Source organism: Sinocyclocheilus anshuiensis, unplaced genomic scaffold (genome assembly GCF_001515605.1).
Source record: "Sinocyclocheilus anshuiensis isolate Anshui unplaced genomic scaffold, SAMN03320099.WGS_v1.1 scaffold306, whole genome shotgun sequence".
In the NCBI taxonomy this organism is placed as follows: Eukaryota; Metazoa; Chordata; class Actinopteri; order Cypriniformes; family Cyprinidae; genus Sinocyclocheilus; species Sinocyclocheilus anshuiensis.
Window position 1 is genome coordinate 215,678 of NW_015544175.1, and position 12,388 is coordinate 228,065.

The 12,388-nt window shown below is 36.1% G+C and overlaps 1 protein-coding gene across 1 annotated transcript in view; it reads left to right on the forward strand.

Annotated features, from left to right (window-relative positions):
* The first annotated feature begins 3,216 nt into the window (after positions 1 to 3,216).
* LOC107696098 (solute carrier family 22 member 16-like) overlaps positions 3,217 to 12,388 on the forward strand; it is a 12,799-nt gene continuing 3,627 nt past the window's right edge. The window contains exons 1-6 of the mRNA XM_016496265.1: positions 3,217 to 3,572; positions 4,219 to 4,692; positions 6,080 to 6,197; positions 6,995 to 7,309; positions 7,815 to 8,055; positions 8,560 to 8,687. Of these exons, the coding sequence (XP_016351751.1) occupies positions 3,523 to 3,572; positions 4,219 to 4,692; positions 6,080 to 6,197; positions 6,995 to 7,309; positions 7,815 to 8,055; positions 8,560 to 8,687 (1,326 nt within the window). The 5' untranslated portion in view covers positions 3,217 to 3,522. The remainder of the gene's footprint in view (positions 3,573 to 4,218; positions 4,693 to 6,079; positions 6,198 to 6,994; positions 7,310 to 7,814; positions 8,056 to 8,559; positions 8,688 to 12,388) is intronic.

Below are 12,388 nucleotides of genomic sequence, written 5' to 3' on the forward strand. Positions count from 1 at the left end.
TATCATGCATCTTTTTATTTTGTTCCTCCAAAGATGTTAGTCTGTTGATCTGGACAGTTTAGCAAAATGCTTGAATGTGATTATGAGCAGAAAACACACATTTCTTTCTCAACAACATATACGGTATATTGCACAATATTAAATGTTAAGTGCTAACTGTCAAAACATTTCTCATATATATTGAACAGTTATAATATATTGTATAATGGTGGATGTGATAATACAGCAAAACCTGCATTTTAAAATACTACCTCTGAGTACATGAGCAGTCACTTAGACATTCCAGAACACCTATTTTGCTAAAAATTTACATAAAGAAGTGCCTAAAGGTTTATTAATAGTCAAAGCATTTTTACTTTGACATTTTTGTCTACAGCATAAATTATAGCCATACATTTTGTCATATTTTGGACATCTCCCTCTTATTTCATATTTGACTTTAGCTCACTTTTGTTCTAACTTCAACATGGTATGCAATATTTGAGATTAGGAATTTTTTCTTTATTTAGACCCATCTCCAGTGGTTTTACTCTGCTCCCTTGTGGTGAAGACACTGAATTGTGTACACAGATACAAATGCAGAGGATATGAAATACGTTAAGCAATTATAATATTTACTGTATAGACCTACCAATCATGATTATACACTGTTAATAGTCTTGTTTGTGTATTTTTGCTGATTTATAACAGACAAAATGTTAAAGATAAAACCATATAATCATTTAAAAATAACAAAAGAAATCAACTCAACAACAGTCCAAAGCACTTTTTTGTGCCAGTTAGAATTCAGAAAATAATTCAGAAAGTTTTATAAAAAAAAATTTGAGTACAATGATACAAATATTATGTGGTTTTGTCTTACACATTTTCATTATTTTGGCTTTGCTCCCTCAGTTTGTAACCAATGCTTTGAAGTGTGAACACACCAGATGTTGAATGTTCAAGTGAAGGTTACTCTGATGTATGTCTATGTGTGACTGTGTGAGTACCAACCTAACCACATTTTGGGGACACATTTGTACTAACTAGCTGTATATGTGTGCACTGAAGGCGAGATAAAAATAAAATTGTATAACGTTGATGTAGAAAGATATCTTATGCCTTGTCAAAAGGTAAAATGTATTTGATGCATATGAATGAATTTCCTATTTCAGTGATCTAGCTATTTTGGTGATGAGCTGTCTGTGACGTATATAATTTATGTAAAGCATGAAATGGCAAATGTACACTCTACTGTGACCATGTGTTTAAAAGGTTCAAATTAGGAGTGAGAAGAGGTTCAGAGTCCTCACATTCAGACTGACAGAAGGAAGTATTAGGGTCATGATAAATCAAACAACAGTGCGACTGTAACAATAATAATGACTTGCCTGATGAGAGTCAGCACATTCAACTAGTTCAAGTACTGTAAAGGATACTGAAACTGAATATGACTTTTCTCATTCAGAGTAGATTTAAAACTACAAGACACATTTTTGCATTTAAAAATGGTAAAACTTGTGTGATAAAATTGTGAAGCAGGGGAGGCCAGGGCTAGTTGTCACATTTCTCTTACTCCAATGAATATTTCTTAAGGGTCTTTGTTTTTTTTGGAAAATGTATTTCTCTGTAGACATACCTTACTATTGAACATCTCCACTGCTATTGCCCAAGAAAGAAAGTCACCGAACACACAGTGTCACACTACAAGACACGTGTATTCTATTGCTAGTTATATTAATCATTTAACTAACAGCTATTACAAAAATATGATGAAACTGTTATGTTAGTTTGGAGGACAGAATTCACAAAGTTATACTAATACGCTTATTTTGAACAAAATACAGTAGGCCTACCCTAAAAAAACACTAGGCTTACTAGAAAAAACGCATTTGTGGAATTACGCAAGACTCAAAACCATATTTACTGGGATAAAACCCCATATAGTCATATATTTCCCATGTGACATCTAGCCCCGATCTTCTATATGATTGATTAATAAAGAATGATAGACTGATTGATTGAATTATAGAAAACGCACTCATTAGGCCTAATTGAATTAACATAATAGCTAGAGTAGCCTAATGGTCAATTTGATTAATGTAACTTTATTCTGTGGAGCCAAAATGTGCTGTATGATAAAGAGAACAGATTAAAAAAATACTTAGGCTAAAATGTATTATATAGGTTACTTATGTTTCAGAAAACTAGACAACAGCTTTTTCGCTATTAAGTCTAAATGATTTATTAATAGCTATCCATCTCACGTCACGAGGATATTTCCAGGGGGCTCCACGAAGTATCTTGTCACTTATTTAAACTGTGGATAACCTGACCAGAGTTACGTACGATGGAAGCAAAACCAAACAGGCACACTTGAAGCATACGCAGCAGAGTATGTGAGCGGAGTGGAGCGGCAACAAGTTCAACAAAGTCCGCTCCTCGCTCCACCCCACGCTAACTGATACCAGAAACACCGCTCCATCTTCGCTCCCTGGGGAAATTTACGGCTAAGTTAAAGTATTTCAATATGTTTTCAAATATCACAGAAGTTGTGTTCATTGCATATATTAAAAGAAAAAATACTAGGAGAGTAGGCCTAGCCTAGTTTCAAAGTGGCTTATTGTAACACTAGTGTAAACTTTTTTCCTACCACATGCCAAGCTTATTACATGGTTGTCAGCATTAAAAGATAACTATCATTGCTGCTTTTTGCAGTGCAAATTTTGTTTGTGAAGGACGATAATTAGTAGGCCTACGTTTTCGTCCGTTATTTTATCTACAGATCGTTGCATTTCTTACAGATTTCTGCTCATGCGAAATCGGATACAGATGAAGTAGCACTGTAAGATTACATCTGTTTGAATGCATTATTGAGGGAGCATTGCGTGTGAATAAGTGTTGTAACGTATATATAACGAATAAGTGTTTAAATCACGCTTTCACCCGAAAATATTCAGTATCTAGAAGGAACAAAGTCCTTGAGAACTAACTTCCCGCTCATGTCCATTTGCCGTCATCGTACCTTCATATTCTTTCTGATTTGAGTGATCCTTCTCTATCAAGCTATAGCTAAATATGTTTAACATGTGAATTCTTGGTAAAATTGCAGGTGTATTATGGGACGTTGGCATGAATTGTGCTCGTGGTGGAGCGGCAGTGGAGCGCTCTTGGAGCGAGTGAAAACCACGACGCTCGTGATGGAGCAGTTGTGGAGCACTCTTGGAGCGAGTGAAAACCATGGCGCTCCGACTTTTAAAAAATCCGCTCCTCGCTCCATTCAAAATCACACCGCTCCACTCACAAGATGAAGCAATATGATCTAATTTTAGCTGTTCAGGGCACTGACTCCTCTTCTTGGGTGTCGCATTACCAAACGTTACCCGAACTTTTTGGTTTTAATCGTTGCTTGCCTTGGAGTGGAAAGTTCCCAACCGAAACCGCCCCTCCTACTACTATGATCTAGGATAGCAAACATTTACAAATTGACAAGTGTCACCTAAGAGCCCTTTCACACTCTTGCGGATCCTGCACGAGCTGAAAATGACCACCGGCGTCGAGCGACTATTCGACGAACTTGGACACTTTAAAAGGTACCCATTTGTTCCTGAGAAGTGTTTTATCGCAATCACATCAAAACTCTTAATATTTGCTGCATATCATCGTTATCGCATGAATGATGCCAATTTTTCATTATGTTGGTGGCCTTTAATAAATACGCGTAGCCGAGCTCGCGTGAGCTCTTGATTTAGATTAATTAGAAACATGACGTAAAAGAATATCCAATCCTGTACAATGTATAAAAGTTCGTATTTTTAAGTTAACAAAAACTGTAGGTTACCTTACTATATCGGATATTTTATTTTAAAAGACATTACTACGTTTAAAAAATGTTTTAGAAGTAAAATAAAAAAATATATTGTCTTATAATTTACGGAGAAGGTAGCCAAATGCATATACAGTTTTATGAAAAAATATTGTACAGTAGCCTATGTTAAACAGGATATCACAACTGTAAATATTCTGGAAACCGCAGCTGTGTTTTTACCATAAAATTAACTGACACTACAATGTAAAAAATATAAACAGATTTTTATTGCCTGCATGTCAATATTTGCAAAATATTTGTCCTTAATCTTACAATAGTTTGGCTCGCTTTATAGACATCAATGAATAGTTTATTTAAAAATTGATGTCATTTGATTAATTAACTTCCATTTGATCCTTCTTTCTCTTCAGGTTTCAAGCATGTCTTTACTTTGCTGCTATTTTCCAGGCCATCTCCTGTGGAATACATTACCTGGCCTCGGTTTTCTTAGTTCAAACCCCTAAATTTCTATGTGACGCTCCTTCAAATATCACAGACATTCTATATAGAAATCACTCTTCAACGTCGCTGGCAGATATATGGACTCACTACAAGCCAGGTGATGGACCAGTGGTTGTACGGACAGCTGGAGGAGACCAGTGGGAACTTAGTCCTTGTTTAAAAGTGCTGCGACTTGATGCCATCAATTTTAAATACGAGTTTTTTGGGAACAAGACTGTAGAGTCATGTGGTGGCTTTGTCTATGATCACAGCGAGGTTGAGCAGAGCATCGTAACAGACTGGGACCTGGTGTGTGAGAAGGAATGGCTGGCCAAGCTTGCACAGCCAACTTTTATGCTGGGAGTTTTGATTGGAGCATTGGTGTTTGGGGACGTCGCAGACAGGTAAGTTGTCTGTGTTGCATTTGTTTACACAACCACTTAAATGCACATCTCAAATGTATTCAGAGAAATCAATGAACAAAAATAAATACTTTCATTACTGAAAATGTAATAGTTTAATATGGTTAAATGTGAATAAAAGTTACCCTATGGGTTGAAATAGGCTATTTATTTAGGACAAAAAAAAAAACATGGTTAGGCAACTAATTAAGGGAATGAGATTCCAGAAATGGATTGTCAAGGTATTATTACACAGTAGCTGTTGACAGAACAGTGCACATAAATCATGATTATGGAGCGTGACAAGACAAGTGCACTGTATCCACATTATACCTGAACATTTAATATGGCAAGATGGTTTACAATTGGCAAATATTTGATTCTGCAATAAGAAAACTAAGAGAGAACTGCACAGGATGTGAGACATGCAGACACTGCATGGCTGCACATAAACAGGATATCACAGGTTCACATTCCATAAAGACAGAATCACTGCTCATTTCAATACTAGACAACAGAGAACTGGAGCTACTACTGTCTGTTTGTACATCGTCAGATTGGTCATGGTTGTACAACAGTAGAGGAGTATTATTTTGTTCTGCCAATGTGTATCCTTATAACTTATTCAATGATTAAATGGTTACACTTTACTTGAAGGGGTGTGCATAAGACTGACATGACACCTTCATAATCATGACATGACACATGTCATGAATATGAAGGTTTTTTATGCATGTTTATGACAACTGTCATTCACTCAGTTATGTAATTTTTAATGCAAAGATGACATTGTTTGAGATGTCTTTGTTATGGGCTATGGTTAGGGGTAAGGGTAGGGGTAGGGTTAGGTTAGGGTTAGGTCAAATAATGTCATATTTGCATTAAAAATGACATAACTGAGCGAATGACACTTAATGACAGTTGTCATAAACATGCATAAAACCTCCTTCATATTCATGACATGTGTCATGTCATGATTATGAAGGTGTCATGCCAGTCTTATGCACACCCCTTCAAATAAAGTGTTACCGATTAAATGAATGCACAGGAACAGAATCAAATGTGTAATGGTCAAAGGTGAAGTCATGCTGGTGTACATAAATGAGACATTTGCATGCAAAAACGGGCCATTGGTTTGCTTTGAGAATACATTTACCCGGGTTGTCCTTAAACAGCTGTTCACACATAAATATCAAATTGTAAATAGTGAATCTTTCTACCATGAACTGGCAATTGACTGAATGGTACAACCAGTCTCTTTTCATGCTTCAGTTGAAATTAATATAACCCAAAGGTTTATATAAAGCTGTTTGTCTATAGCTACAAACATTTTTCTGTAGTTAATTGAAAACATTTATAATATATACATTTTTCCTTTTCCTTCTTCCAGAATTGGCAGGCGCCCCATTTTGATGGCTACCAGCTTGTGCCAGTTTCTTTTTGGGGTCACTGTTGCATTCACAGGGAACTACTACCTCTTTGTGTTGATGCGTTTCCTTCTTGCAATGGTAAGTGGACTGCTCCATATTATGAATATACATTCATGCATGCACATACATAATTAGGCTGTATGTGTCTCAAGTAAATACTTTGCAGTAAGTTACAGTCTGAGGGTTGGTGATGTAGCTATTTAAAGCGGTTTAATTAAACATCCCTGTCTTTCTCAGTTATTTTACTTACCCCACATCTTTTACTTCTTTAGCTGTTGCATTTTTGTTTAAAATCAAAGCTTCTAATCACAGCTGAGAAGCTTCAGACTTCTACAGCTGAAAGAATAAAAATACGGTGAAAACTGGCTAGAAATTAAAAATAAATTAAAATACAACAAAGCAATTTAACACTTCAAAAATCATTTATATTCATTATAATCATTATAATTGGAAATTGTAGTTTAATATCAGAAAAGATCAGAAATAACACCTTCCGCCCAGTTAAAAAAAATCTTCAGTCTCTTGTTTACTTACTCGATGCAGAAATAAATGAAACAAAGCTTTCTGATATATTGATAAAGATGTCAGATTATTGATTCATAATTACTGATTAGCTGTGCCAAAACAGAAATACTGATTAGCTGTGCCTGAATCATGATTGCCAAAAGGGGGTAGAATGCTAAAGTGCTTGACCACAATGTTTGATAAAATAACTCACAGGGGGGAAAAAGTAAAAGGAAAGAGAAGAAATGGTCAGTAAAGCAAATCATTCATTGCCATCCTCACTGCTTCCATCTGACATTGTCTGCTCACTCATTTTAATCATTGTTTATTTCTACTAACCCCTTTCACTCTCTGTGCATGTGTGTTGGCAGGTGTCGAGCGGGTATCTGGTTGTAGTTTTTGTGTATGTGACAGAGTTTACAGGAATTAAGGTGCGCACATGGACCTCTATGCATGTGCACGCAGCCTTTGCTGTGGGCATCATGGTTGTGGCCATAGTGGGGTACCTTGTTCGCGTCTGGTGGATCTACCAGATCATCCTCACCCTCAGTACCTCTCCATTCTTGCTCTACTGCTGGAAGTTTCCAGAAACACCCTTCTACCTAATGGCTAAAGGACGGTACAAGGAGGCACAGGAGCTGCTGGACACTATGGCTTACTTCAATGGCCTGCCACCCACCCTTAAGGTAGACTCACACCGACAGGAATTCTGTTACTGCCATGAATTATACCCTTTTCAGTAATTTATTTTTCAGAATATACCATCCTGCCATTACCTTAGATTATGAGATACTAGTTCCATACTTGGATTGATGAAACGGCTTTACTCCACACCCAAATAAGGAAATGGAAAGAAAAGTGACATGCAAAAATATAGAGGTACCATAAACTGAAAGGAAATTTAAAAGAACCATTTTAAAACTAAAAGAAAAATAATTGTCACAAAGCAATTGCTGCCAAAAATCTGTGGCAAACATTTTCAAGGATACTGGTAGAACATATTTTTCACACACAGAAATTACAAAACTTGGATCAGCATGAAATGCTGTGAGCCTGTGAGTTATTGTAAACATTATATTATAATATTCTAAGTTCTTATTTGAAAGATGAGAACAGTTGTAAGTAATGGATATGGGAAAAAGTGGTCTTGTTAACGGCTTTTGTATTCTTTAAATATATCACTGACTTCAGGTGTCAGAGCTAAAGGATGAATGTGATGGAGCACTGTTGAACGACAACAAGCAGGAGGATGGAAAAGTAGTGGAAGTCAAGAAGAGGCTAAGCATCCTGGATATGTTTGGAAGCTTGAAAATGGCCAGTCGCAGCGCCACCTGTTGGGCTATCTGGTTCATCGGAAGCTTGGGATACTATGTCTTCAGCCTGGGGTCTGTCAACCTTGGAGGAAACCAGTATATCAATCTCTTCCTGGCTGGTAATGGACTGATGTGTGTATGTTTGTATGTGCTAGCATGTATTCTCAAGAAAGTTTTGATGCTTTAAATGGAACAGTTCACCTCCTCTCCCCCAAAAAACTGAAATGACTTTTTTCCATTTAAAAGATGATAATTTTTATCATTAAATTTGGAATAATGAACTTTCCATGCATTTACAATGAATGGAGAGTGTAACTTTCAAGCATGATGGAAATGCATTATAAAAGTATCATAAGTGTGGCTTGTGCACTTGTCTTTAAAAAACTGAAACCTTTAATTGTAAAAAAAAAAAAAAAAAATGTAAATTTTGGGGTGAACTATTCATTTAAAGCAAAAATAAGTTTAATGAAAATAGTGTAAGAGATACAAAAGCATGCAAACACATCTAGTATGATGCCTTATGTATTGGATTGCTGGAATTTGAGAATTTCTGCTGCACTACATGCAGTTTAGTTTCAGTAGTATAGAAGTTAACAGCACTTAAGCTAAATATCCTTTTTTAGGTGCTGTTGAGGTTCCGTCATACTTAATTGGCTGCTTTGCAATGGATCGGGTTGGCAGAAAGAAGACATGTGCCCCGGCTCTGCTGCTTGGTGGAGTAGCTTGCATGCTCATTATTGTGGTGCCCCAGGTATGAGATCATGTCTGTGTGAATCATTACACCGTTAAAAGTCACAATGAAACGGAAGTAGCGTTAGATCTTTTCTTCCATATTGTGACGTAAATCCGAGTGTATCGAAACAGAGTATCGAAAAAGAAAAAATGTAGGACAGGGATTTAGTTCTATTCCTCTGTTGTTGATTGGATTATGAGATCTTGCACTCAACATTGAAAGCAGGTGAATTGAGCTTGCAGGAACTGCGTTTAGGCAGACTAAATTATTGGAGAAGTCCTGCAAACATCACCAGAGAGAAGTATATAACATTTTGATTAAATAACACATTTTAAAAAATCAAATGGATGTATTTTTCAAAATAAGACCAATAACATGTATTTACAAAACAGATAGGGTGAATTTTAATTTCATGGCAACTTTAAAGATCAGTTCAAGTTTTTAAAACACACACACACACACACACACACACAAATGAGTTATCGCATTTTTCTTCAATATCGCACAGCCCTAATTTGCACCCGTTTTTAAGCATTGGGGTTTAAAAACAAGTGATTTTTATTTGTATTATTTTTGCCGCTTTATAGGCCTTGAACAGGTAAATACACACACTTGTATGTGTCAAAATGCCCGTCTTTGCAAGTATCCTCATAAACACAGTAATTTAGGTCTTACGACTATTTGATTAACCAGTTTTCATTCTACTTCTATTTTACATATTTTTTTGTCTTTTCACTAACGGGTAGTGGATTTATTTTTCTTAGTTCACTTTTTGCTATTTAGTTAGATCTAGCGAGGGAAGCAGTAGCCCGCAAGACTCACCTACTTTATTTTCCCTGGTAGCTAGGTAAGATCTCTCTAGGTGGTTAGGTGTAGTCAAGGTTTTCTGTTTTCCCTAGCTGCCCTACCTGTTAACTGTTATTACTTGTGTTAATCTTTTGTTCATTATAGCATATTTCTGGATTTGTATTGTTGTTTGTTCTTTTGTTTTGCCTTTGGATTAAATCTTATGATGTAAATAGACGTCAAATCTTAATTCAGTCGTCTGTGATTTTCTTATATGTTCAGTCCTTGCCTCTCTGATTAGATTTAACGAGCTGAAATTGGTTTTGGGTCATAACATGCTGTCAAAGAGACGCATGCACGTGAAGAGTAGAGTGTGGGAGTATTAAGTTATTTTTTGCTGCTTAGGCCTTGAACGGTTAAATACACACACTTGTAAGTGTCAAAATGCTTTGCAAGCATCTTCGTAAACACAGTAATTTAGGTTTTAAGTGAAAGCAAACAGCTGAGAAAGAAAACACATGTGTAACAGTGTATTGGATCCGGGCAGCTCTTAGAAGTGACAGCAGTCTAATATTCCTGCTGTCTGTCATTCATGTTAATCAAACAACAAAAGAAAGAAAATCTCTCATTGCTCTTGACTAAATCAATTTTGTGACTTTAGAAGAAGAAATATATATTTAATTCACACAGTAAAGAATATGCAGTGTTTACATTTGATTACTTTATACAATGTTTGTAGCATTTCTTATTGATTTGTTCTACAGTACTGTAGTTTTTTTCCTATTGCTTGTAATAATTTTTTTATTCTTTTTTAATCGCTGACTGTTTACTTGTCTTCAGTGAGCTTGAGTTTTTTTATTTTTTTTTTATTTAGGCTAGTATTAGTTTTTTGTGATATTGACACTGGTGACAAGAATGACAATGAAATTTCAATGGTATCAAAAATTTTGATATCATAAAGACCTTATTTAAAGCAAAAAAAACTATATCATGATATATATCGTTACCATGAAATAAAATTATTCATATCAAGAAGATTTTGGTCATATCGCCCACCCTACACACAAGTATGTTTGTGAAGCGACTAGTCACGGCATACACATCCCACCTCATATACCAAAGAAAGTGCCCATGTAATTATTTCAACAAATTACTGGCAGCTGTGTTGGTATAGTAACAAGGTTTTAAAAGCACCATCTCTTCTATTTAGAGGACGGGAATGCAGTGAAAAAGCTTGTGTAGATGATATCCCTGTTCTTCTATGTTCCTTATTTTAATTCCTACTGTCTGGTCCTTAGACACACTCACATGTGACATGATAAGAGTTGAATCTCATGTGACTTCCTAGTAGGATCTGTGGTATTACAATCCTTTTAAGAACTCAGGCTACTTTAGGATATACATTTCTGCCAAAAACAATATTGTTGTTCCTTTTCTTGTGATTGGCCAGAGAATTCACAGTGGTGCAGGTCTCAACAAGCCCAAAACCTTACTGTGTTTTGTCAAACTGACTGTCCAACTTGTCTCGCTTGAGTTTAATAATTAATAGCAAGCTGTATGTTACAGATTGCTTCAATGCAGATATCCATATGGTGTTATTGCTGGTGTCACAAGACCTGTGTTCAACCATCTGACAATGTGAATTATTTTTACATGCAAAAATCATCTGAATATGTGAGGCACGGTAGTCGTGTATGTTTTTCTCTCTCTGTGCTGTAGTTGGTGTTAAGTGTCAACTAGACCAGTGTTTCCCAACCTTTTTTTAGTCGCGGCACCCTTTGGAAATTTTAACAAACCAATTATTGGTGACATCAGAAATGGATATTATATAATAGATGCGTTTTTGAACATTTTAGCAATTTAAAAATATTAAAAAAGGATTTTTTACACGGCACCCCTGCTCTCGACAGACGGCACCCCGGTTGGGAAACACTGAACTAGACAACTTTGCCTCAAGGTCAGAGCCAAATTTCAGTTTAACTTAAAATAAATGTCAGTTTCCTCAGTGTCATGGCAGCCTCTTGAATTATAGATCAGCAGGTATAAGATAGTCTGCTTGGCTTCTTGAGAGTAATACATGTAGGCACATGCCCAGTATGTCAGTTTAGCATGGTTGTTAAATTGCTATTTGATGAAAGGTTAAAAAGGTGAAAATGTTTCAGATGCTACTCCGGGTAAATGCTATGCTTACACGTAACTGAATCAGAATCAATACATTTAACTGCTTTTAACCCTTATCATAGCAAGAATCTGCAATAATTGTGTCTGAAAAAAATAACTACTTAACAAAATGTTGCAGGTGGTGACAAGTGACTGTCTTTATGAGTGAGTCGTTGAATCCCTCAACCATTTTGTTCCAAACACTGGCTGCATCCGAAATCCTATACTCTCAGAGTAGGTACTTGTTTTTGAATAAGTAATTACTTCGCATTCAACCAGAAAAAAAATTTGATTCTATATAGAATGAAAGTAAGTAGTATGAATGTAATCCAGACCCACCAATGTCAGATGTGTCCCTTTTATGCCATTCACAAACCCTCTCCCATGGCCTCATGGAAAAGTGTCCATTGAAAGAAGTAGGTAATCTGGGTACTTTTCGCCTACTGTTTTATAGATTTTGTGCATTTGGACATACTATTTTCATATACCGTTTATCACGTACTATATAGTAGGGAAGTATGTATATTCGGACACAGCCACTGATTCATTTGGAAACAAAAACAAGTTTATGAGTGAGTCACTGAATCAAACTCCTGTGTGGTTGCTCAGATATGCGCAACGGATATCGGTGGATCAAGTTACTCAATATTACCCTATTGTTCATTGAATTGTCTAAAATAATCTGAATTGTGCTGTTGGTCTGAATATCAACTAGGGATGCGCCGATCCGATATTCATATCGGGTATCGGCTCCGATAGTGCCCTTTTTCTCG